This window comes from Schistocerca gregaria, chromosome 1 (genome assembly GCF_023897955.1).
Source record: "Schistocerca gregaria isolate iqSchGreg1 chromosome 1, iqSchGreg1.2, whole genome shotgun sequence".
Classification (NCBI taxonomy): Eukaryota; Metazoa; Arthropoda; class Insecta; order Orthoptera; family Acrididae; genus Schistocerca; species Schistocerca gregaria.
Window position 1 is genome coordinate 841063912 of NC_064920.1, and position 27510 is coordinate 841091421.

At 38.3% G+C, this 27510-nt stretch overlaps 1 protein-coding gene across 3 annotated transcripts in view; it reads right to left on the reverse strand.

Moving 5' to 3' along the window:
- Positions 1–27510, reverse strand: part of LOC126272386 (beta-glucuronidase-like) — a 196859-nt gene that overhangs the window by 48113 nt on the left and 121236 nt on the right. For all 3 annotated transcript variants that reach the window (XM_049975224.1, XM_049975216.1, XM_049975208.1), the window contains exons 5-7: positions 14038–14183; positions 6699–6892; positions 4067–4213 (exon numbers count right to left, since the gene is read on the reverse strand). In XM_049975224.1, the coding sequence (XP_049831181.1) occupies positions 4067–4213; positions 6699–6892; positions 14038–14183 (487 nt within the window). The remainder of the gene's footprint in view (positions 1–4066; positions 4214–6698; positions 6893–14037; positions 14184–27510) is intronic.

A 27510-nucleotide genomic window follows, 5' to 3' on the forward strand; every position in this document is an offset into this window, starting at 1 on the left:
TTAAGTGGTGGTGGTGGTTTGAGGATGAATGGGCAGGTCTTGCATCTAGGTCTGCAGCAGGGATATGAGCCATGATGGAAGGGATTCGGAGCAAGGGCGGAGTATGGATGGACAAGGATACTGCACAGGTTCAGTGGGTGGTGGAATACCACCATGGAAGGGGTGGGAATGATGGTAGGTAGATATTCTTTATATCCAGGGACAATGAGAGGTGGTCAAAACCCTGGCACAGAATGTGATTCAGCTGCTCCAGTCCTGAGTGGTACTGAGTCCTGAGAGAAGTGCCCCTTTGTGGCCAGACAGTGGATATGTGGGAGGTTATTGGAGAAAAAAGATAAAGCAGATCTGTTTCAGCTGAAAGCATAATTTTGGTATGCTGTAGTATCTGGGAATAAGCAAGCCACTTCTAATCACAGACATATTTCATTCCTCTCAGTTTTTTCAAAAGTGTGTGAGAAAGTTGTCTTTGATAAAACACTGATTTATTACACTAAGCAGTACAGACTGGCTTTCATAAAGGATTCTCTGCAGAGTAAGCAATACAAGACCTCTCAAATTATGTGCTAGCTGAGCTAAACAAGAAAAAAATCCTGTACATATATTTTCTGACTTTGCAAAGTGTTTGACTCATGTATCTTCAAAATTCTTCTAAAGTTTTATGATGCCATTCTTCTTTATCAAAGCATAAAGCAGAGTGTGTCATGGGTAGACTATATCACAGACATGGAACTATCCATCGAATTGGGGAACATAATGTGGGGTCCCAGAAGGATCACTACTGAACTCACTCTTGTTCTTAACCTATGTAAATAACCTTTCAGTGACTTTAAAACACAGTTAAAAAAATGTAATGTTGGTTGATACCGCAAACATACCAATCAATGGTTTAAACTCAACATTAGCAGACACAACTCAGATGGTCGCTGAAAAGACATACAAGTGGTTCACACATAATGGTTCAAGCCTTAATTCCACAAAGACTCACATAATGTGATTTAAAACAACCATCAGTAGCAAAAATTAGTATCAGAATTAGATGTAAAATACTGTATGAAACACACTGTGTAATATTCCTTGTGATCCAGTTGGGTAACAGGTTAAAATGGACTCAATACATATACAAACTGAATGAGAAGCTCAGTTCTGTGTGCTTTGTCCTCAGATGCATTTCTCACTGTGTTGACCCAAAGACAAGAATGTTGACTTATTTTACATTTTTCCAGCCCCTGTTGTCTTATGAATTATCTTCTATTGTAATCCTCTTTAACGATCTTGGAATTCTTACATTACTTCCCAATACAACTACTACTTAACTTTTTCCTGAAAAGTAATCATTGGTGCCTCTAAAATGATTAAATATTTTACTCAGCATAAGTTACCAGTAAGGATATTGTGTAGAGTACATAGTCATATATGTTGGAGAAGCCCTTTTAAGATATTGGAATTCTTACAGTGGCTCCAAAATACAGTTGTTCATTAATGGTTTTTGTTACTGCAAATAATCTTCAGTTCCAGCTGAACTATAGTGTAAGATATTAAATATGCTCCCAACTAACACCAAGTCAGACATCAGGAATCCTTACCAGTTCAAAAGAAAAGAAAAAGAAACCATACCTAATTAGTGACACTTTCCACAAATTATCTGAATGGCTGGCTTCAAAGATTGAAAATTTCTGTTAGCTATTTAGTCAGCAACATTATTTTTTGTATATCTGAATGAGAAGAATTAATGTACTGTAAATAGGACTCAGTATTTATAGATGTAGGTAACTATGTTCTTTGAAAAATGACACTGAAAACAACAAAATGTTAAGCTACCAATTGCAAATAAACAGCAACTACTTAATTTAACTAAGGAAGCAGAAACTTTTTCAGAGTTGTTGCGAGTTTTCTAATTTAATTGACTGAAATTACTTGGCAGAAGTGTGGATAGGAATCTGCTTTGTGTATTAATCTCTTGGTCTCCCTCCATGATTTTCACCCTCCATGCTGCCCTCCAATACTAAATTAGTGATCTCTTGATGCCTCAGAACATGTCCTACCAACTGATCCCTTCTTCTAGTCAAGTTGTGCCGCAAATGTCTCTTCTCCCCAATTCTATTCAGAATCCTCATTATTAGTTATGTGATCTACCCATCAAATCTTCAGCATTCTTCTGTAATGTACTGTTAATACAGTATACAAATTAAGTTCCTACCTTTTACTTGTCTCTTGTTAATATAGACCCTCTCATTCTAGATCTCCAAAGATACTCTTTGTTTATTGGATGTGCAGAACACAATGAATGAATGAATGGATATAACAGAGCTTCTGTGAAATTTAAAAAGTAAGAGACATGTACTGATGGGTTTCAAACTGTGACTGTGGGTCAAGAGTTTTGCCTTGATAGCTAAACTGGGAAAAGCATTGCCTACAGAAGGCAACAATCTGTGTTTAAGTCCTGGTCCAGTACACAGTGTTAATGTCAGGAAATTTCACAACAGTGTGCACTTGCTATGGAGTAAAAGATCCATCGTTCAACAACAATTTCCTGTGATGATAAATATTTATTAATGAGTTGGGCAAAGCTCCTTTGTTTAACTTTAGCAGGGACTTCCAAAGCAATTGGCTTAGTATAAGGAATAAATATACGCCAATGGATCATACACAAACCTGTTTTGATTTACCAAAAATATAGTTTCATTTGCTTTGCCTGCAGAAGAATTTCAACAAGGAGTGAATGATCTCAAAACAAAGTTTAACTGAATAATTGTGGGACAAGATTGATATACAGTCAATATGCAGCTGTCCTGTAATGGGTCCATGGCTGTACAAAGGATTATGAAATTGAGTTGTCCTCACTCAGAATGCAGACTGTTGTACAATAATGAGAATCAGTTATGATCACATGCTTCATTTTAAAATCCAAACATGGACTATGATTGTGTTGCATACGATGATATGGTTTATGAATTTATAATATGGCAAGTGCTAATGCACTTTAGTGACACTTGAAAATATCTTATACATTGAAAACAGTTTTGGAGTAAAAAGTGGATAATTCCTAAAGTTGCCTCATGAAAATGTTGTTTCATAAATACAATGCAAACGTATTGCCAACCAGAATGAAACAAAAAGTCGGGATCTGGAATAATGTTACTGAAATAGTTAATGAATTCATAAATTTATATGAATTGAAAATTGTGATGTATTGGCACAGAAACAAGTAAACAGGATGATACAGTGACTTGGAGTTCATTTGATTCATTCAAAACTGGATTCCCAATGTGACTGCAATGGAACATGGACCTAAAATGTGCAAAACCTTCAAAAATTGAAAGCTGCCTCATGGAAATAAGTGTCGTGAATAATGAGCAGGAAAATACATGGATCTGTTGTGTAAGAACTGAAGGTATAGTGAAACCTATGAAAGTGATGGTCATCACATATATTCAGACAAACTATCAAATGAAAGGTGAAGGAAGTTCTTAACTGATCTGCTCACTGAATAACATCCTAGGTGACAATCTAAGGCAAGATTGGTTCATTAACCAGGAAACAGAAATAGCATTCTGCTATGTGTTAAAGTTTAGAATCATAATATACCTAGAAATTTATAAGAAGCCATTATTGAGCAGTGAATGATAGCCAACTGATTATGATAAAGCTTACAATACGATTTTAGCAGAAACAGCAACAAGAGTGTTATCTCATAAGACATAAAATACATGTCTCAATCACGCCAGTAATAGTAACAATAAAATCACTTTGAATAACAGATTTATGTAAGGGCCACAACACTGACAATTATTTACAGTAATTAAAATATAATTTACTCCCTCCTTGTTCACTGAACATCACAGTATGGAAATCCATATAGAATTCATAATAACAGTCTCATGCTAGTTTTCGCTTAATACACAGATTTAGCAGGATCATTTAAAAGAAATAACACTAAGCTACATCAACACTGCCCACTGTTAATAATCTGTTTTCATGCTAATATCACATTCACACTAAAATATACAGAAATATAAAATAGGTGTGGGGAGAGGTCAGAGGTGGAGAACAAGTCTTGGGTGCTTACATCAGAATCTTCATGTCTACCAAATCCTCTTATGTAAATAGGTTTCCCATTAATAAGCAATGATGAATTGTCCCAGGAGAGCTGCCGTATTCCTACTGGTAGCCGGTATACATCATCTGTTGCCATCTCTGAAGAATTCACATGAACCTGTTTGCAAACAACATAAATGAATTATGCTTGACAATGATAATGTACCGATTATAGAATACTATATATTTAAAGGAAAACTAATTTGTAATGAATCTACTACTAAATAATGGTAGTTACACAGTAGGCCTGCTCAGCTGGTAGCATTGTAAGCTACATATAAAACCTTTTAGACTGCTAGGTTAAGAGGTGAAAAGCCTCATGGAGACAGGTTGGTTGGTTTGTGGGGTTGAAAGGACCAGACTACAAAGGTCATCGGTCCCTTCCTCATGGAGACAGAGCAGGTCAGATACAAAAATGGTTAGAAAACACAATGACTTGGAAATGGCAGTGAGATATGTTGAAATGTGGAAGTGAGACTGACATTAGAGGCATACATAGAAAAATGATTTAAAAACAATTGATGAAATTAAACATGCACACCAAATGAAAAGAAGACAGAAGAATCCAGAGAGAGAGAGGGGGGGAGCAGAGAAAGGGAGAGGGGTAAGGAGAGAAGAAATGAGGAAATGGAAGAATATAGGAAGCTGTAAGTAAGTGGAAGAGGTAGAATCAAAGCTGGAAACAGACTGCTGATTGACAGTGGATATGAGGAACACATGAGGAAATAATGGCTTACCTTAGAAGACAGGTTAAAGAAAGGGAAACCTATATTTACAGTCTGTGCAGACTTAGAGAAAACTTTTGACAATGTTGACTGGAATACACTCTTTGAAATTTTGAAGATAGCAGGGCTAAAATATAGGGAGAAAAAGGCTACATAGAAATTGTACAGAAACCTGATGGCAGTTGTAAGAGCCTAAGGACATGAAAGAGAAGCGGTGGTTGAGAAGAAAGTGATACAGGACTGTAGCCTATTCCCAACATTATTCAATCTTTACATCAAGCAAACAGCAAAGGAAGCTAAAGAAAAATTTGGTGGAGGGATTAAAATTCAGGGACAAGAAATAAAAAAAATGAGGTTTTGCAATGACATTGTAATTCTGTCAGAGACAGTAAAGGACTTGGAAGCACAAGTGAATGGAATGGGAAGTGTCATGAAAGGGGGCCATGAGATCAACATTAACAAAAGCAAAACAAGGATAATGGAATGTAGCTGAATTAAATCAAGCAATGCTGAGGGAAACAGATTAGGAAATGAGACACTAAAAGAAGTAGATGAATTTTACTGTTTTGGTGGTAGAATAACTGGTGATGGCTGAAATGGAGGGTATATAAAATGTTTACTAGTAATGGTGAGAAAAGTATCTCAAGAAGAGAAACTTGCTAACATCAAATATAAATTTGAAGTTAAGAAGATTTTTCTGAAGGTATTTTTCTGGAGTGTAGCCTTGTATAGAAGTGAAATGTGGACATAAGAAGTTCAGATGAGAAGAGAAGTTTCTTTAAAATAGTGCTACAGAAGAATGCTGAAGATTAAATAGGTACACTGCATAACTACTGCACAGGAACTGAGCAGAACTGGTGAGAAAAGAAATTTAACTAAAACAAGAGAACAGATGACAAGACATTCTGAGATATCAAGCAATTGTCAGATTAGTACTGGAGGGCAGTGTGGGGGTAAAAATTGCAATGGGAGGCCAAGAGACAAGCACAGTAAGCAGATTAAAATTGATGTACCTTGCAGTAGTTATTTGGAGATGAAGAGTCTTGCACAGGATAGAATAGCATGAAGCACTGCAGCCAACTAGTCTTTGGACTTTAGCTGCACCTCTCAAAAACTGATGAAGTCAAATTTGAGATGTCTCCATAATTGCAAGTAACTTGTTCAGTTCCCAACAAACTACCTGTACAGCTTTGTGAAACAGAGACTATCATTCCATTACATATTATCAAAAAAAGTTACATTCATTGGTGCAGAAGCTGCTCTCTGTCAGGTAAGATCAATAAGCCATTTTCTTATAGAATTTGATTGACAGAATGTCTGTCTCAGCACAGAGTAATATTTGCCTTACCAATGTAATAGAGCTATGGGACTGAGGTCTACAACTTGGTGTAATTTTTGCTCATTCACTATTATTTCCACACAAGCTTTGTTTTAAACAAACTGCAATCATGTATAAAAACAGACTTTTCCTTATACTAAACTTTCTTTATTTTAAGCTATTTCTATTTCTTACAAATTTATCAACTAAAATACACAATTTTTCAGTTCCAATATTTTCTTTTAATTATTTCAATCACTAGTTTTCTCCTCTGATTGTGAAAACATTCTGTTGGCACCTACCTGAATAGGGAAAAATGATCATCATGATAAAATACGAGAAATCAGGGTTGACACAGAAAAATGTAAGTGCTTGTTTATCTCGTCCGCTGTTCCAGAGTGGAATGGTAGAGACAGCTTGAAGGTGGTTCATTGAACCCTCTGCCAGACACTTAATTGTGAGAAGCTGAGAAATCACATAGATGTAGACATAGATAACATTTTATGCAGTATGAGACTGATACTGCTGACATATAACTATAAATTCAATGTAACACTTGCCTCAAGAGTGTAGAGGTAGCCTGGATTGGGATGCATGAGGTATGGCCACCAAGGATTGGCATTTGTCACAATCAGTTCTCCTGTGAAACCAGTGCTTGTAGCCACAGACAGACCTTCTGCATCCAAAAGGGATACAGAACAAGAAGGTATCTCAGCAGACTGTCCATCAAATGTCACATTGTAGTACACAGTGCCTGCAAATACATTACTTCATTTATTATTACAAATATAAAGGAGACAAAACATGGAAGTTTTTTGTGAAAAAAAAGCCTGACAAATTTTTCATTTCTGCAAATACTTTGATCGTATTATTAGCAGTCATATACATAATATTCATATGCTGTAATATTTGTAACAATATGTATATGTACAAAAATTGTACCTTTTTCAGGATTAAGTTAAAAAACGGCATATAATTATTGAAAATGTTCTCCAACTGGTTGCACAGATGGATGTGTTTGTCATATCATGGACTGTTGTACACTGTCAAACACAATGACTAGCGATTAATAGAGCCAGCCAAAGTCTCATTGGACAGAATCTATACTCTGCTATCTGACAATTTTACATACAAAAATGATTGTGGTAGCTGCTAAACTAAGAAAAGAAATGCAACCTTACGCAGCCTGGGTTGTTGACCTACAAGGATTCAACTGTAAATGCAAATTTAAATGGATGTTGGCTACTGTCAGCCTAAAAGTAAGAATTGTGAGTAGATGCAGTGGAACATTAGCTCCCAGTGGCCAGTAAGCACAGTATACTGATATTTGGATTAAGACAACAAGCATGTGAAATTATTACAAGATGGGCTAGCCTCACCTGGTGGAACTTGCCAATTCAATGTAATGCACAGCATGAGCAAGACAGTTTCTGCATCACTGGAGTCTTGGTAGTATCGCCGAGCACATGCGCAGGAGAGGCATATTGGCACAACAAGTACACTGCTTTCTGGTATAAATAACAGCTGATTTTGTTGGTTGGCTGGTTTGTGGGGGATGAAGGGACCAGACCTCAAAGGCCATCAGTCCCTAGTTGACTTTGTAACAGACTCATTTGCAGTCTAGCAATACCAGTAGGATTGGGGAGAAGAGAAGTTTGTGGCACAACTTGACTAGAAGAAGGGATCGGTTGGTAGGACATGTTCTGAGGCATCAAGGGATCACCAGTTTAGTATTGGGGGGCAGCGTGGAGGGTAAAAATCGTAGAGGGAGACCAAGAGACAAATACACTAAGCAGATTCAGAAGGATGTAGGCTGCAGTATGTACTGGGAGATGAAGCAGCTTGCACAGTATAGAGTACCATGGAGAGCTGCATCAAACCAGTCTCAGGACTGAAGACCACAGCAAGAACAATACCATCAGGATTCAGGGACAGTACCAGATGAGGAGATGACATGGAGCTGCCAGCAGCAGTCACAGGGTCTAGTCCCCATTAGGGTACCTGCTTCCTGCATTAGATCTAACCACCAGACCTTGTGCCACAGTGCAGTGGCCCACTGGACCACACCAATCGCATCCAGACTCCTGCACTGAGGTAGGGGGTTGCACCACAAGCACAGTGGTCACCTTCTGACAATGTTGCGACTTGCCTTGACTGCCTGAATGGTGTGGTCACCTATCAAAGAGAGGCTACCTCTGCAAGATTCCAGTATCTGCAGCTGGCATTGGTGCTCTGTTTCATGTAACATAGCTTCAGGACCAGCACAGAGTGTGGATGTCAGCAGAGCAGGTCACCAGCACATGTTGCAGCCAGGTGGATGGATGCTAGTGGCTAACTGAGGGTCTACTGACCCACCCTGCGGCGCAGGGGCATGATTACCCCACCACACTGCAGAATCAATTTATAAATCGGAAATAAAGTGTCAATTTTGACAGCCACTTCTTTCTGGGCCTCTTCATCCACCCATCCAGTCTCACCTCTCAGCCACTCTGCCTCCTGACAATATATCCACCCAATACCCCCCCCCCCCCCCACACACACACAAACTATCCCTGGGGTTGGCTATAAAGTGGTATCAGAAGTACTGACATCACCTTCTGTGGGCAGCAGAGAGTGCAAAGTCTATGCAGCATCATGTCTGGACCACAATCTGCAGTATCGATGTGGTGAGGTGAATGGAGAAACTGTTTGTTACTTTTTATGTGTTTCACAGGGTTGGTGTCTAACAGAGAGTGTCATTGTAACTTGAGGGTTACTTTGCTCAGACTAGAAGAACCAGCTAATGTGTGTGAATTTCATGGCAACATTAAAAAGCAGCATTTAGAGCCTGTGAGGTGTTCACAGTGTAGTCTGCTTGGGCATTCTGCACCGTGATCTGAACTGGTATCTGTAAACTGTTTTACATGCCATAGCTCTGGTCATGTTGTGAAGCAGTGTAGAGAACATAAATGGTTGATGACACAGCACAAGGTATAATTATTTTCTTTTTGTCAGTTGGTAATTACTGCCTATTTGCATTGTGTATGAATGAAGGATAAAGGTGTTGCAATGGCTAAGTGAGAGACTCAGAGTGTCACTGGGCCAGAGGCAGTCAAAGCATTAGTACATCAAGTAGTGTAATGAAAGTTCAGAAAATATGGTCTTGCAGCTAGAAATGAGGACTTAGCACTGCTCAGGGTGCTGAGCCTTGTAATAGGTACAGCTGCTGCTATCTTAGTCAGCCCTTTCTCTGGAAAGTTATTTGAGGATGTGATGTTATTCATGGAGAGCCAGCATTGTTGGCAAGTATTGGTGTTGGTCCAATAATCAGGTGCTGCAGGTAATGAAGTTATATTTAACAATTTAACAGGCAAGGCAAAGACTTTTTTTATATGCACAGAATCAACCAAAGGGAGCCAGTGCAATCTGCTATACTACAGATTGTGTGGGCAGTGTGATAATGATACAAGATCATTGGAATAAGTGGAAATAGATTTTCAGTTGGAGGCAGTTGGGTTTATGTAGCATGTGGAAGTGCCTCACATAAGTGAGGTCTATGGTATGATCCTGTGGTTAGACATTTTGCATTAACATCATGCCATACTTGACCTTTGATGATGTGTGGTCAAACTTAGTGGGAAGACATTACAGCTAGGGGAAGCCATCACCAATACAGATCTGTTGCAAGGTGTGTATGGCATCATGATCAGTCCAATTAAACTACATACGAATACATTAAGGCTTGGTTCGCATGACTGTGTGCCAAGTGACACCCGGAATTCACCTTGGGTGAGTGTGGAGCCACACATACCAGTCAGAATGTTATGCATAACACATGCGCTGTAAGCAAACTGTTTGGTTAAAAGGAGTACTGTAGGCATACACAGAAGGACAGTGGGAAGGTATCACTTGTCAATACTGACAGTTTTGGTGCCGAAGAAGTATAATTGAGAAAGTGGATGTCGATAGCAAGACTGGACATTGTGGAGGAGGAGGATTGCTGCACAGAAGGTGTAAGCCATAAGCAGCCACAGACCACCGGTAAGATTGCGTTACATAACAAGGTGGAGCATCTAAAGGTAGTGGAGATAATAAAGGTAGAGAAGCTGTAGGTGGAGTTTGAAGATCTGATTTTTTCTAAGCGTCCATGGCCTGCGACAGAGAATAAAGCAGATCTCTGACAGAGAATAAAGCACCAGTGTACCACAAACCATGTAGAATACCTCAGTATTTGCAGCCAGTTCTGAATAAGTTTATTACCCAGCAGTTGGATGATGGAATAATAGTCAATGGGGAGCAGGAATTGTGATCATGTCAAAACATTCTATGGATGGTCCAAGAAATACAGATTTTTCTGTGCTTATCACCATCTTAATAGTAAGTCTGAAACAGCTGCATATCCTATTTCCAACATCTGAGAGACCATTGACAGTATGGGGCAGAGGCACTATTTCTTGACCATGGATTGAAGAAGTAGATACCATCAGCTGGAGGTGGTCCCAGAGGGCTGAATGAAGATAGCTTTTCCAACACACTGAGGCCATTACCATTATTGGTAAATGTTGTTTAGCCTGAAGAATACTCCTGCAATATTTCAGCATTTGTTGGGTGGAATACTGGAGGGGTTGAAGGCTTGCCAGCATCTAGTTTGCCTGTATGACATAAATGTGTCAAGGGATGTGAAAGAACACAGACAACATTTGAGAGAAGTATTTGAGAAGTTGTGAGCTACACATCTGATGTCGAATATGCAGAAGTATTACTTTGTATTGGAGGAAGTAATTTTCACAGGGCACATGATTAGATGAGATAAGGGGGGAACAGATCCAAAACTGGTACAGGCAGTGTGTGATTTTCCAGTTCTAAAGATGAGTGAAGAACTACCATCATTTTTGGGACTCTTAAACTATTATAGGAAATCTGCAAGTGGGTTCACTGGGATAGTACAACCACTCACACAAGTGCTGAAAAATGGTGCAAAATTGTATGGATGGAGAAATGTAAGGGATATTCCAAGACCTGAAGAGAACTTTTGATATCACATCCAATGTAGGTGCTCACAGATCCAAGAGGGAGTTGATGTTGTCCAGTGGTGCATCTAATCATGTTCTACGTGTGTTCTGAGTCAGGAGATCAATGGTGAAAAATATTCTATTGCTTTTGCATTGAGACAAGTTAACAGGACTGAAAGAAACTATTTGACCATGAAGAGAGAAATACTTAACCTCACATGTGTAATGATGTATTTTTGATGTGACCTTCATGGGAAGAAGTTTAAAGCAGTGAGCAATCATGCTGCTCTGAAATGGTTATTTGAGGTGAAGGACCTGACCAGTAAACTAATGAGAGGAGGGTTAGGATTCAGTGAGTTTTACTCGAAATTAATTCACAAGCCAGTAAAGAAACAAGGAAATGCAGACACATTAAGCACAAAGGTAGCGGTAGTAAAAGTAATGGGTCAGGACCTTGCTGAATGGCAGGTGGTATAGAATGCTGACAGTGACTGCAAACAAACACGATACAACTGCTGCTCAGCACGTGTGACTGTCTGTTGGGCAAGGTAACAAGGATAGGGGCATGAGTGATGGCACTGGATAAGATGAAGGAAGAAGTTCAAAGGAAGTGCATGATCATGTGCTGTCTGATCATGGAGAATGCAGAGCAAAGAACCAAAGGGTCACGGAGAAATACTGGTGGAAGATAAGAAAAAGGAAATATGGATCAGTATGTGAAGAACTGTGTGCAGTGCGCACAGCATGCTGACATGAAATGTAAGCAAGTACACTTACAGGCACTGCCAGAAGCTCCAAAACCATTTGAGATGATTGGGGCGGATGTGTTAGAGGCATTTAATTGGTCTCCAGTGGAGAATCATTTTGTGCTGCCAATGACTGACTATTTCTCTACTCTGCTGAGTAGTTAATACAGAATGTTAGTCAATATCAGCAAAGGCAATGATAAGTAACCATGATGCCGAGTGCCACGATATCTAGTAGTGACTAACTCTGCTTCGCATAGCCTTCTTGAAGTTGACACACAGAGCCACCCAGCAGTCCGATCTAATGGTAATACAGATCCTGGTAGTATAGATTTCCAGAGTGTGAAAGAGAATATGGTACTGTAAAAAAGCTGTATCTGACAGAATTTAAGAAGATATAAGACCGCAGAGTATATAGTGAATGTTTACAAATTGTCTATGGCATATGTCTTGGCAGGCCATTAGAAGTGTAGAAGCACAAAGTGATGAAAGTTCTTGAGGAACTAATGGACTGTTAAGTGAGGTAGATGTAAGCAACTAAATAGCATAAGGAGGCATTTAGCATGTACGGGTGGAAGTCAAATATGGGCTCCGATCTCTGAAAATCTTGCTGCCAGATATTTTCTAAGAGTACTTTTGTTGTACATGTGACACATGGTAGGGAACAAGTCCTAAAGAAGACCCAAGGGACAAGGTCTTCTCCATGAAGGAGGTAATCTAGTGCCACTACCAGACTAAGGGTGAGAAGGTGCAGCAGAACATTGTATTACACAGTGGTGGCCAGTGAGCACAGTGTCTTGGCATTTGGATTAAGACAAGAACATTTGAAATTATTGCATGATGGGCTAGCCTCACATGGTGTAGTTTGCCAACACTCTGGTAATGCATGGCACATGCAAGATGATGTCTCCATCATCAGAGTTTTGGTGATGTTGCCTACTACGTGACCAGGAGTGGCGCAATGGAACATTAAGTGCAATGATATTTGGTATAAATAACATTGATTTTATAACAGATTCATTCACATTCAAGAAGCACTATCAAGACACAGGGGCTAAACTATGTGGGGAGACAGCATGGAGCTGCAGCTGTGGGTTGGAGAGCACACTGAGGTACCGGCTTCGTGCACTAAGTGAACCTGGTGCCCAGTGCAGCAGGTCTGCTTCTCCACCCCAGCAGCAGTTGAACTCCTGCCAGGAGGGGTGGTTGCACCTCAGACACAGCAGCTGCCTTACTAGTACATGGTGGCCATGTTTCCTCCTGCTTGCCTTTGCCACCTGGGTGCAGCCTGTTTCTGCAAGTACCACTAATGCCAGTGCTGTGGCTCACCGTGGGCCTGACACTGAGTGCAGATGATGGTAAAGCTGGGCACCATCATATATTGCCACCAGCTGGATGGACGCTAGCTGTTGGCTGTACCAATGCACCCCTGTGGAGCAGGAGTGTGATTGCCTATTCACCACACCACAGAACCAATGTATAAGCTGGAAATAAAGTGTTAAACAGCCCCTTCTTCCTGAGCCTCATCAGCCTGCCATCAAGTGTCATCCATTAGACCCTGAGTCTGCTGATAATACAGTCATCCCGTGCCACTCCTGTGGTTGCCTATATTACATATTGTGGGATCCATTTAGCATAAGATTGAGATATCTTTTCACAGGCATTATGCAAGTCAGGTGTGGTGTTAGTGAAAGTGTTCTGAACAGTCAAAACCTTTTTGATTTTAAAGTGGTACAGTGCTTTCTCAACAGATTACCATGTTTCTAAAGTTTCTCATCTACCTCCCACGACTCAAACTCACTGTTCATTACACTGCTTATGAGAAAAGAAAAAAGTGTCTGCTTTATCAAGAGTGCTTCAAAACAACTTGTCTCAAAACTATTGCCATTTGACAATTTACCCAGACTGTACTGTGAAACATACACACAAGGAACTGTGAATTGTTCTTGTTGGTACTGCCATTCAGATGCTAATCATTTGATTACAGTAAAGAGACATGTCAAAATATGGTTACCATTCCCAGTGTGAAGCTACTTGCTAAATATGCCTCAAAAAGGGCATATAGTGGAAGTTTCTTGTAATCAGTCTCAGGATCCCAATGTCTGGATGATTTAAATAAAACAATGAATAATTATTAATGATTCAAAAGTATAAGAATTTACCTGTCCCATCATCTGAGTACTCAGTTGTAATGGTGATGTCATCAATGAATACCTCAGGAGTCGTGTAGAGATGAACCGAGCGATCAATCCCCGCATAATTGAAGAAGTCAAATGTGTAAGTTTGATATGTCCTACTGCCATTTTCACTGCATAAAAATATAATGTAAATAACAATATTCATGACACACAAGACATTCACTGACATTATTTAGCACTATAAAGATTACCTGTATGAACATACGTACACATTCATTTGCAATGTAGCAAAACTCTTAACAGTCTAAAACAGTTGCTGAATCAAGGATATTACTGTAAGAAAAAGTTAAAATATGATGTTTTGTAACTAGTAATTATTTAGTAAGAAACAATTGGTAAATGTGCAATAAAAGGGATGACACCAAGAGTTATGTGAAGTATCAAAGAGATGAGTCTACAGTGTTTCAGAAGCAATAAGGTCTGTATTTTTTTTTAAATTATTAATGATGCTCATTTAAAAAACAAAAATCTGTACAAAAATTAGTATAAATTTTTATGTGTGGGTAAAATGAACCATTAATTATATAATTTCAAGAAAAAAGCAGTTGTAATCATTCATAACATTGACTTCAGCCTTTGATCCTGTTATTTCATGTCAACTGGGTGGTCAAGTCTTGCACTTTAATATGTTACTGCAAACATTGCTAGAAAGATGTTATAGGTGAGACAACAATTAAGACACTAGACTCATGTTTGGGTGGAGTGAAGTCAGTGCCCCTTGTGAATTTCTATGTTTCTCACTAGAAACTTTATAGCATGCAACAATCCAAAGCTAGAATTCTACCAACTCTAGATAAGGAGAGAAAAGAAATAGGATTAAGATTTACCAGCTCCTTGACAACATAGTCACAGAAGTGAAGCACAAAGGGGAAGGAAATCAGCTATGTTGTTTTGAAAGAAACCATCCCAGAACCTGTCTTAAGCAATTTAGAAGAACCATATAAAATGTAAATCAGGATGACTGGAAAGGTATTTGATCACTCTTTCTCCATGACTCAAGGTCCATGTCTTAATCACTGCACCACCCTGATCAGAAACAATTTCAGACATCCTCAGTCATTGTTGTAACAAAAGGGAAAACTCAGTGTAATGTATTGGGCAATATTTGTCAAAAAACCAGTTTTGTGAAGACTTTGCTGCAGGATTTTTTAGGATTTACACCAGACATTATTCTTACAGCATGCATTTGCATTCTACAAAATGTAAATTCCTCAAGAATGATTCCTTGACTCTTTATCAAATGTTAATATGAAAACTAACATAATTTTTTCATTCATAAATAACTCATTGTTTTATATGTTTACTGCAACTGTTGCTGAACCACAGTGTTTCATTAGGTCTTTGGTGAGGGTTATCCAATTCCAGACTGGTCCATCTGTAATCCCAAAAACTGAACACTACAAATTCTTGATATTTTTAAAACCACTAGTTTTATTTCTCCCATTCTATGAGTAGTGACAAAATGTGTGCTCTCAGACCTGAAAAATTAAATGATAATCCATTTACTCTAAACCATCATTTTACATTTTCAAATATTTCTTTATTATTTTCACAGTGAGCGCTCTTGTACTTTCTTTTAATTCTTTAATTCATAAATCTGTATAATTTTCAATAAGGACATAATTTACATCTTTCAATAAGGGCAAGATGAAAATTCTTCTTGGCAGTGAAAGATTAAAAAGGTGCTTATTTTTTGACCAAATTAAGTCATGCATTTTCTCTTTGTCTTTCTGTCGAAAATGCTCCATCATAGAAGAACAATTATGGAAGAACTGCAGACTATCTCTGGCTGCTGTAAGATCTTTACTTCACTCAATATATATTCCAGTTACAATTGTCTTTACCTGCTGGGCATATGTAATTCAGTTTTCTTCTTCTAGTGAATAAGGAATGTACCAACAATTCCCGCTTCTAAGTGTTTAGTTTTCCAGTTTCAAAGCATCTTTAAATGCCCCAATAAAATATTACTTTTTTCCTTGTCACATACTGGAGAGCAGTTCTGTTGTCATATCCAATAGCTTCCCACACCATGAGTCCAGGAGTTTGAGAGGTACACATCTTGATAACTACCATTTCCTGAGACCTTTCACTGGATCACCTAAGTGTGTATTGTGTCTGATCTGATTGCCACTGACAGAATGAAAGACTCCCAGTTAAACACTACAGTATGCCACTTAATGTCCTAGTTGGCTCTGACTCGACACAATGTAAGTCTCTATTGTCTTTGATATGGTGTCAGCAGTAAATGATGGTTAGCAACTCGAGATACTGACACACCTTTCAGTAATCTCTCCTGACAGTGCATGATGGCACTCTGCCTGTAACCTCTACCCAGATTCCAAGTGCCAACATAATTTGTCAGAGCCAGTCAAACAATCATAAAATCTTCTTCCTTCTGGAAGGATGCATGCCTACTCTCATGGTATTGTACTGTGTCTGCTTCACTGCTATCCATTCTACAGCCACTGTACTACCCTGTTGGTCCCTCATGCCAATGATTTGACTTTACCAAATTCCAAAAGATGGAAATAACTGCATGTACTTATCCTGTGGGCATGCTACATTGCAATTTCCACCTGAAAAATTCTAGTAATTTTTGATACACCCAGTATTCATCATGTACTCACACGATACTTCATCAATAGGAATGGCTATTTTTGTACTGAAAATAAGCTCACATAGGGGAAAAAGGGGAAAATGTCCAGATTGGGAAATGTGGCCACTGCTCATTTGATGTGTTCAAAAGTGCTGCTTCCTGCTGAGAAGTGGCCAAACTAGCTGTAATCAAACTGTTAGTGTTGTCAGTGACATTAACAATGGAAGTTTTCTCTGTTATCTGTCTATGTGAACATTTAGGTTTTTCAATCATTTTATGTAAGTTATGTCACTTATATTACTTTAGTTGCTTTATTTTTATATAGAGCAATATATTTTCGTGATATCACAGTTCACGCACTGCCTTTTGGCTTACAAATATAAGTCGCTGTCATTTCCTTTGGTTGTACTGTTTAAGGTATGAGCCACTTATACAAACATGGTGTTCAATCAGGAAAACTGTCCATGCTATACACTGGGAAAAGTGGGCAAGGTGGCCACATTTCCTGACAGATGGCTACTATTCCCAACAATTCATTTTCAGTTTGTTTGTCCCAATGAGAATTAGCTAATTCCACATTGTGTGTGTAGTATAATAATTGAAATTAAAACATTACAAATCAATTTATACTTAAAACTAATATCAGTTGTAGGCCCACCCAGTTAGTTGAGCAGTCTAATGCTCAACTTTCCGGAGTGGGAAGGGGAGCCTGGTCCCTGGCACGAATCCGACCAGCAGACTTGTGTCAAGGTCCAGTGAGCCGGCCAGTCTGTGGATGGTTTTTAGGCAGTTTTCCATAAGCCTTGGCGAATGTGGGCTGGTTCCCCTTATTCTGCCTCAACTACACTATGTTGGCGATTGCTAGGCAAACAAGTTCTCCATGTATGCGTACACCACCATTACTCTACAACGAAAATGTAGGGGTTACACTCATCTGGTGTGAGACGTTCCCTTGGGAAAGGGGGGGGGGGGGGGGTGTACACGGGGGGCCGAACCACACAATAACCCTCAGTATGGTGTGGGGCAGTGGAGGGGTGAAGTGGACTGCAGTAGTCATCGTGGGGTTGTGAACCACTGTGGCTGCAGCAGGGATGGAGCCTCTCTGTTGTTTCTAGGTCCCCGGTTAACATGCAATACATACAATATCTGTTGTACTACTTTCCTGAAAGGTTTTACTTGAGCTTCAAGATGGCAAGAAAATGCACTCAGAAAACAAAGCAACAAACTTGGGACACTGTTATGATGCAAAATGTAACTGAAGCAGTAAAGAATGATAGCATGTCTTTTTCAGCAGCAGAAAAGCAATCCAATATTCCAGGTGATACACTAAAACAAGGAATGGTAGGGAAAAATAGAGGTGCACTTTTTTGAACTACAAAAGAAATTTTATGGAATTACAGAGAATGATCTGCAGCAATCATAATCCCAGTTGGCAGAGCACAACAAAGTACCACAGTGTTTTAACAAAGAGTCTGGATTGGCAGACAATGACTGGAGGGAGAAAATGTTGGAGTTGTAAGCTGGGATCATGAACTGTGCACTGGATGTGACATGGGCGATGACAATTTCATGAGTGGATTTTGTACATGACTTAATATTGTTCCTGAGCATATAAATTGTGAATGAACTAGACTGAAATAGTAACCCATAATTAACCATTTATTTCTCTATTTATATTTGTTGACCTTTTTGTGCCAACAACGCATTGCGACACATTTCTTTTTCATTTTATTATTGTTCTCCTAATAATAATCAATGGTGAAATAAAAACTATAAACCTACCAATCTTGTAAAAGCAAACCATCTGTTTGGGAATGGTGGCAAAGGTCTGGCCACCTTACCCCATTAGGTAGAGAATAGTGGTCACTATTGAAGCTAATGAAGACAGGAAAAGAAGCCGGACCTGACAACATCCTACCAGAATTCTTAAAGGAATTGGGAACTGTAGGAAGAAGGTGGCTGGCCAAACTTTGTACGGAATGCGTAAGCGTGGGGGTTGTGCCTAAGGAATGGAAAGAAGCAAAAGTCATCGCAGTGCTGAAACCCGGAAAGACTGGAGATAATCCTAGGAATTACAGACCAATATCTGTGCTATGTACCTCCTATAAATTATTCGAGAGAATATTGCTGACTAGATTAACTCCATACATCGAAGCCAACCTCCCAACATACCAAGCGGGTTTCCGAGCAGGTAGAAACTGCTGCGATCAAGTGCTGTCCCTCACAACCTATATTGAGAAAGGCTTCCAGAACAAGATGAAAACTGGCCTCGTCCTCACAAACCTCATATCAGCTTATGACACAGTATGGATTGAAGGGTTACTGCTTAACCTAACTAGAATCATAAACTGCAAGCAGACTTACAAACTACTCAAGAACATACTAACGAACAGGAAAATCCAGGTCTCACTCCATGGTACGAACAGTAAGAGCATGGTTGTGAATAATAGTGGCCACAGGGTTCGGCACTAGCACCCGCTCTCTTCAATCTATATATAGCTGACTTGCAAGAAACTAAATCACGCAAATTTGCATATGCAGATGACCTGGCCATCGCATATCAGAGTAAAAACTACAACGATCTCGACGAAACACTGAATGCAGACCTTGAAGTCCTGAACACCTATTACTCCAAGTGGTACCTACTTCCCAACCCCAACAAAACAACCAGCACCATAATGCACCTCAACAACAGAGAGACACACAGAAAATTACAGATCTTTTCGAATGGCCTAAACATAAGACATGAGGATAAGCCTAAATATTTGGGAGTGAAACTAGATCGGAACCTAACGTACATCTCACACCTCGAAGACACAAAGCAAAAACTAAAATCCCGCAATGCTATCCTTTCGAAACTGGCTGGAACAACATGGGGATGTGGAGCGAGCACTTTGAGAACTTCAGCATTACGCCTTGTCTACAGTGTAGCTGAATACTGTTCACCAGTCTGGAGGAGAAGTGCACACGTATCTAAAGTGGATGTCCAGCTGAGAGAGACAATGGGAATAATCTTGGGAACACTCAGGGCCACCCCCTGTGCATGGCTTCCTGTACTAGCGGACATAGAGCCTCCAGAAATCAGGCGATCACAGCTAGCCCTAAAAACCTACAGGAAAATTATAGACAACCTGGACCTCCCTATCCACCAAGATCTGACACCGACAAACAGGCTTAAATCCAGATCACCTTTTTGGAAAATTGGTGAAGAACTACAAGCCTTTGTGCCGAGAACGGCCTGGAATGAAGTATAGTTGGCAAGTGAATTTAAGAACAAAAATTTAGTACACGATCCGAAAAAGAACATTGATGGCTTCAACCTACCAAGAAGAGTGTGGACAGCTCTAAACCGGGTCAGAATGAGTGTTGGGAGATGTCAACACCTGATGAACAAGTGGGGCCTGGCAGACAGCACTGTATGTGAGTGCGGTGAAATACAGACAATGGACCATCTACTCGTGTGCAAAGTGTATGACTATGGTGGTGAACTCATGGACATACATAGACTCAGTGACTCAGCCAAAGAGTGGCTCAAAAACATATCTAATATAGTGTAGAATTATATTGTTTTCTATTTTAGTATATAGTGATAAGAATATTGTAAATTATGCCTCTGTGATGCGGAACGAGTAAGTAAGTAAGTAAGTAGGTAAGTGGTCACTATGTAAGCATTCAGAAAAACATTTACATACCATATAAAATGTAGACTTACCTTAGCTATAAATATTTGGTGTGATACCTTACAGTATGTAGATTCAAGATATATATGCCCCAAGCTTCTGTTAATAGTCATGGTTTCACAAAAATTCAATTTCATTTAGAGTGGCCACTTTACCCCACCTTCCCCTAACTATAAAATTTTAAACAAAAGCACACAAGCATTTGAACACTGACTATCAGCCTGGTAGCATTCAGTGAGTATGTTGTCGGTATTACATATTAAATTTCCATCAATTTTTATGTTGTTGTTGTGGCCTTCAGTCCAGAGACTGGTTTGATGCAGCTCTCCATGCTACTCTATCCTGTGCAAGCTTCTTTATCTCTGGGTACCTACTGCAACCTAAATCCTTCTGAATCTGCTTGGTGTAATCAGCTCTTGGTCTCCCTCTACGATTTTTACCCTCCATGCTGCCCTCCAATACTAAATTAGTGATCCCTTGATGCCTCAGAACATGTACTACCAACCGATCCCTTCTTCTAGTCAAGTTGTGCCACAAACTTCGCTTCTCTCCAATTCTATTCAATACCTCCTCATTAGTTATGTGATCTAACCATCTAATCTTCAGCATTCTTCTGTAGCACCACATTTCGAAAGCTTCTATTCTCTTCTTGTCTAAACTATTTATCATCCACGCTACACTTCCATACATGGCTACACTCCATACAAATACTTTCAGAAACGACTTCCTGACACTTAAATCTATACTCAATGTTAACAAATTTCCCTTCTTCAGAAACTCTTTCCTTCCCATTGCCAGTCTGCATTTTATATACTCCCTACTTCAACCATCATCAGTTATTTTGCTCCCCAAATAGCAACACTCTTTTATTACTTTAAATGTCTCATTTCCTAATCTTATACCCACAGCATCACCCGACTTAATTCGACTACATTTCATTATCCTTGTTTTGCTTTTGTTGATGTTCATCTTATATCCTCCTTTCAAGACACTATCCATTCCGTTCAATTGCTCTTCCAAGTCCTTTGCTGTCTCTGACAGAATTACAATTTCATTGGCGAACCTCAAAGTTTTTATTTCTTCTCCATGAATTTTAATACCTACTCCAAATTTTTCTTTTGTTTCCTTCATGTCTCGCTCAATAAACAGATAGAATAACATCGAGGAGAGGCTACAAACCTGTCTCACTCCCTTCCCAACCACTGCTTCCCTTTCATGCCCCTCAACTCCTATAACTGCCATTTGGCTTCTATACAAATTGTAAATAGCCTTTTGCTCCCTATATTTTACCCCTGCCACCTTCACCTTCAGAATTTGAAAGAGAGTATTCCAGTCAACATTGTCAAAAGCTTTCTCTAGGTCTACAAACGTAGGTTTGCCTTTCCTTAATCTTTCTTCTAAGATAAGTCATAGGGTCAGTATTGCCTCACGTGTACCAATATTTCTATGGAATCCAAACTGGTCTTCCCCAAAGTTGGCTTCTACTAGTTTTTCCATGCGTCTGTAAAGAATTTGCATTAGTATTTTGCAGCCGTAATGTATTAAACTGGTAGTTCGATAATTTTCATTTCTGTCAGCACCTGCTTTCTATGGGATTGGAATTATTATATTCTTCTTGAAGTCTGAGAGTGTTTCACCTGTCTCATACATCTTGCTCACCAGATGATAGAGTTTTGCCAGGACTGGCTCTCCCAAGGCTGTCAGTACTTCTAATGGAATGTTGTCTACTCCTGGGGCCTTGTTTCGACTCAGGTCTGTCAGTGCTCTGTCAAACTCTTCACGCAGTATCATATCTCCCATTTCATCTTCATCTACATCCTCTTCCATTTCCATAATATTGTCCTCAAGTACATCACCCTTGTATAGACCCTCTATATACTCCTTCCACCTTTCTGCTTTCCCTTCTTTGCTTAGAACTGGGTTTCCATCTGAGTTCTTGATATTCATAAAAGTGATTCTCCTTTCTCCAAAGGTCTCTTTAATTTTCCTGTAGGCAGTATCTATCTTACCCCTAGTGAGATAAGCCTTTACAACCTTACATTTATCCTCTAGTCATCCCTGCTTAGCCATTTTGCACTTCCTGTCGATCTCATTTTTGAGACGTTGGTATTCCTTTTTGCTTGCTTCATTTACTGCATTTTTATATTTTCTCCTTTCATCTATTAAATTCAATATTTCTTCTGTTACCCAAGGATTTCAGCTAGCCCACATCTTTTTACCTCCTTGATCCTCTTCTGCCTTCACTACTTCATCCCCCAAAGCTACCCATTCTTCTTCTACTGCATTTATTTCCCGCATTCTTGCCATTTGTTCCCTTACAGTCTCCCTGAAACTATGTACAACCTCTGGTTTAGTCAGTTTATCCAGGTCCCATCTCCTTAAATTCCCACCTTTTTGCAGTTTCTTCAGTTTTAATCTACATCAATTTTTATCCTAAAAAAATTATTTTCTGGCTTTTGATATTTCTTTCTGCTAGTGAGATATGGTTCAGTTAATATCCACATGCCTGCAGCTTCTTGTTTATTGTGCAGCAAGTACTATATCTTAAGAGGCTACTTGCTATTTGTGGAATGACCTGCTGTCCACTGTAATTGTTACTTCCTACTATTGGCCAGTTTTGGCTATTATTCCCCATTTTGAGTAGTAGTTGATATTTAGGAGCATAAGCCACCGTGGTACTTATGGTGTGGGGAGAGTTCCAGTATGTTCTAAATAATTTTTCATAAAAGCTCGAGATGTAGCAGTATTATTGCATTTCCCTTCCCATGTTCATCCCACATTCTTAATTTTTGTAATAACTTAATAATATTGAAAAGTATGATTGTTCTTTGTGTTTTACAGTATGCACCTGAAAAGTCTATGTTTAGTGTTGCACTCCACATCAAAATCATGGCACTGTCAATTTTAAAGGTAGCAGAATTCAGAGATAAACAAGGGACCTGTGTTTTACTTTGTTCTGATGTATGGTGAGGAAGAACACCTAGCAACCAGAGATGACTGCAGACAGGGTGACATAAGTTGCTGGTATGGATGGGAATACACTAAATAGATTCAGAAGGATGTAGGTTGCAGTAGGTACTGGGAGATGAAGAAGCTAGCACAGGGTAGAGTAGCATGGAGAGCTGCATCAAACCAATCTCAGGCCTGAAGACCACAACAACAATGACAATATGGATGGAAGATGTTCCCAGTGGAAGTGCCAATGTAGCTTCTTAAACCCTCTTGATATACACATACACTTCAGAATTAAGGAGAAGCAAGGTGCAGTTTAAGTGGAGGGAAACCCCTTGAGTCAGGAGAACTGGACTTGGCCATTTTCCTGAAATGGAGCAGAGATAAAACAGTGCATCAAGAATGGGGATTACTGTAAGATTAATAGATGTAATAAATTTTCATAATGATTGTTTTGAATGGGAAAAAGCATTCATCACATTTTGTACTAGTAAAACTATTCTGTGTGTTTTATCTAAAAATTGATGCATATTACAATATTTTAGGAACAGTATCTGTCTTTCCCTAAGGAATCTAGTCATTTATTGAACAATTATCTTTTTGCTGTGGATCGTGTTCATTACTAACATTTCACAGTTGTCCACAATTAAACCTCATAATTTGAACAATTAACTTTGGAATACCATCTGTAATACTTATACCTACACCACATCATAAGATTTGGCCTGTATTCTTAAGATTAGCAAATAAAAGAAAGTTTTTAATGAACTAAGATCACAAACACATTTGCAATATGGAAATATTCAAAGTTAATAGAACTCAGATCAATTAAAATATAAATAGCATTTAGTGTAGTTTGGTAATTGCCACAACATTTGCAATGGCATGAAAGGTATCTGAATTGGTACAGAATATTAATGAAACATAATTTTGAGAAATATGTAATTTGAAATTTGCTTATTTACAAAAAGTAATTACCCTTTTGAGAATTTACGGGTCATCAGGAAGCTTAGGACATGGAGTATCTGTAATGTTCTGTAAATCTTGGTAAACTTGCTATATTGGATTGTTATTGAATATCAAATATTTAAGTTGCTTCATATATCATATTTTTTCTTGATTCATAAAATTTTTGACACTAGAATTTTTTGCTGATTTGTGGATTATTCAAATAATACAAGCAATTAAAAAATCACTTTCAGAGAGAAGCAAACTTTAAAACCTAAATTTGTCTAGTAAATTTCAAAACAAATATTGTATTCCAGTTACGTGTAATGTTAAACACAGAAAATATATTTTTTTCATAATTAATGATTATTACATAATGTAGAGATAGTACATGAAAGTATTTTACATATATTTAGTCTTTATTGTAACTACTACCTTCTATTTACTCTCCACATAAGGAGATTAAAATTTAGTTTCTTATTTTATTTTGCAGTAAGTTCACCATGTCTGATGCTTACAAGCTAATGAGCAGAAGATTTTTGGATATTAAAGGAAACAGAAATATTTCTGTAGTGGTTACTTATGTTGAAGTATTGTGCAACAATGGCACCTAATTTCAAGTTCTTCATTACAATGAGTCACAGTGAATCTACAGGTGGAATAAACAAAAACACTCAAATGAGTCACATGGCCAGTGCTTGTGCTTATAATGATATCGAAGCAATTATTCCAAAACTGCACAGAGCGGTATCTGGTTCTGAAGCAGACTACTATGCAGTTTCAGTGTCGAACTGTATGTCAGGCATCGAAGTAAGTACATAAAAACACACTGTTTTTCTGATATAACATGTAATTGGTACATCAATAACCATGTTATGTGAGAGAAGAAAAACTAATTTCCAAATGTGAAACCAGGATAGCATTTGAATATGACATCACATATGGTACAAAACTAATGGCAGGTAGATTAGAAAATTTAAAAAGGGAAATGGATACGTTAAAGTTAGATATAGTGGGAATTAGCGAAATTCGGTGGCTGCAGGCACAAGACTTTTGGTTAGGTGAATACAGGGTTATAAATACAAAATCAAATAGTGGTAATGCAGGAGTAGGTTTAATAATGAATAAAAAACAGGAGTTCGGGTAAGCTACTACACACAACATAGTGAATGCATTATTGTGGCCAAGATAGAAATTAAGCCCTTGCCTATGACAGTAGTACAAGTCTATATGTCAACTAGCTCTGCAGATGACAAAGAAATTAAAGAAATGTATGATGAGATAAAAGAAATTATTCAGATAGTGAAGGGAGACGAAAATTTAATAGTCATGCGTGACTGGAATTCGATAGTAGGAAAAGGAAGAGAAGGAAACGTAGTAGGTGAATATGGATTGGGGGTAAGAAATGAAAGAGGAAGCCGCCTGGTAGAATTTTGCACAGAGCACAACTTAATCATAGCTAACACTTGCTTCAAGATTAGATTAGATTAGATTAGATTAATACTAGTTCCATGGATCATGAATACGATATTTCGTAATGATGTGGAATGAGTCAAATTTTGCTATACATGACATAATTAAGTTAATTTAACAACATAATTAAGTTAATAGAACAACTTTTTATTTTTTTAATAATTTTTAATAATGTTTTTTGTTTGGTTTTTTTCTTTTTTTCTTAATTTATATGTAAAAATTCCTCTATGGAGTAGAAGGAGTTGTCATTCAGAAATTCTTTTAATTTCTTCATAAATGCTTGTTGGTCACCTGTCAGACTTTTGATACTATTTAGTAAGTGACTTTAGTGGCAGACAATTCACCCTTTTCTGTGCCAAAGTTAGATTTAATCTTGAATAGTGAAAATCAACCTTTCTCCTAGTATTGTAGTTATGCACACTGCTATTACTTTTGGATTGGGTTTGGTTGTTAATAAGAAATTTCATGAGAGAGTATATATACTGAGAAGCTACTGTGAATATCCCTAGATCCTTAAACAAATGTCTGCAGGATGATCTTGGGTGGACTCCAGCTATTATTCTGATTACACACTTTTGTGCAATAAATACTTTATTCCTCAGTGATGAATTACCCCAAAATATGATGCCATATGCAGGCAATGAGTGAAAATAGGCGTAGTAAACTAATTTACTAAGATGTTTATCACCAAAATTTGTAATGACCCTTATTGCATAAGTAGCTGAACTCAAACGTTTCAGCAGATCATAATGTGTTTCTTCCAATTTAATCTCTCATCAATGGACATGCCTAAAATTTTTGAATATTCTACCTTAGCTATATGCTTCTGATTAAGGTCTATATTTTTTAATGGCGTCATACCATTTACTGTATGGAACTGTGTGTACTGTGTCTTATCAAAATTCAGTGAGAGTCCATTTACAAGGAACCACTTAGTAATTTTCTGAAAGACATTATTGACAATTTCATCAGTTAATTCTTGTTTGTCAGGTGTGATTACTATACTTATAGCATCAGCAAAGAGAACTAACTTTGCCTCTTCATGAATATAGAATGGCAGTTATTAACATATATTAAGAACAACAAAAGACCCAAGACCGGCCCTTGTGGAACCCCATTCTTGATAATTCCCCAGTTTTAGGAATGTGCTGATCTTTGCATATTATAAGAACTGCTTATTTCAACTTTCTGCACTCAACCAGTTAGGTACGAATTAAACCATTTGTGCACTGTCCCATTCATGCCACAATACTTGAGCATGTCTAGCAGAATTTCATGATTTACACAATCAAAAGCCTTGGAGAGATCACAGAAAATCCCAATGGGTGGTGTTTGGTTATTCAGGTCATTCAAAATTTGATTGGTGAAAGCATATATGGCATTTTCTGTTGAAAAACCTTTCTGGAAACCAAACTGACATTTTGTTAGTACTTCATTTTTACACATATGTGAAGCTACTCTTGAGTACATCACTTTCTCAAAATTTTTGGATAAAGCTGTTAGAAGGGAGATTGGACAGTAACTGTTGACATCAGATCTATCCCCTTTTTTTATGCAAAGATATAACAATAACATATTTCAGTCTATCAGGGAAAATGCCCTGTTCCAGAGAGCTATTACACAAGTGGCTGAGAATCTGTTGAGAACAAGCTTTTAGTATTTTGCTGGAAATGCCATCAATTCCATGTGAGTTTTTGCTTTTAAGTAAGTTTATTATTTTACTAATTTCAGAGGGAGAAGTGGGTGAGATTTCATTTGTATCAAATTGCATAGGTAGGGCCTCTTCCA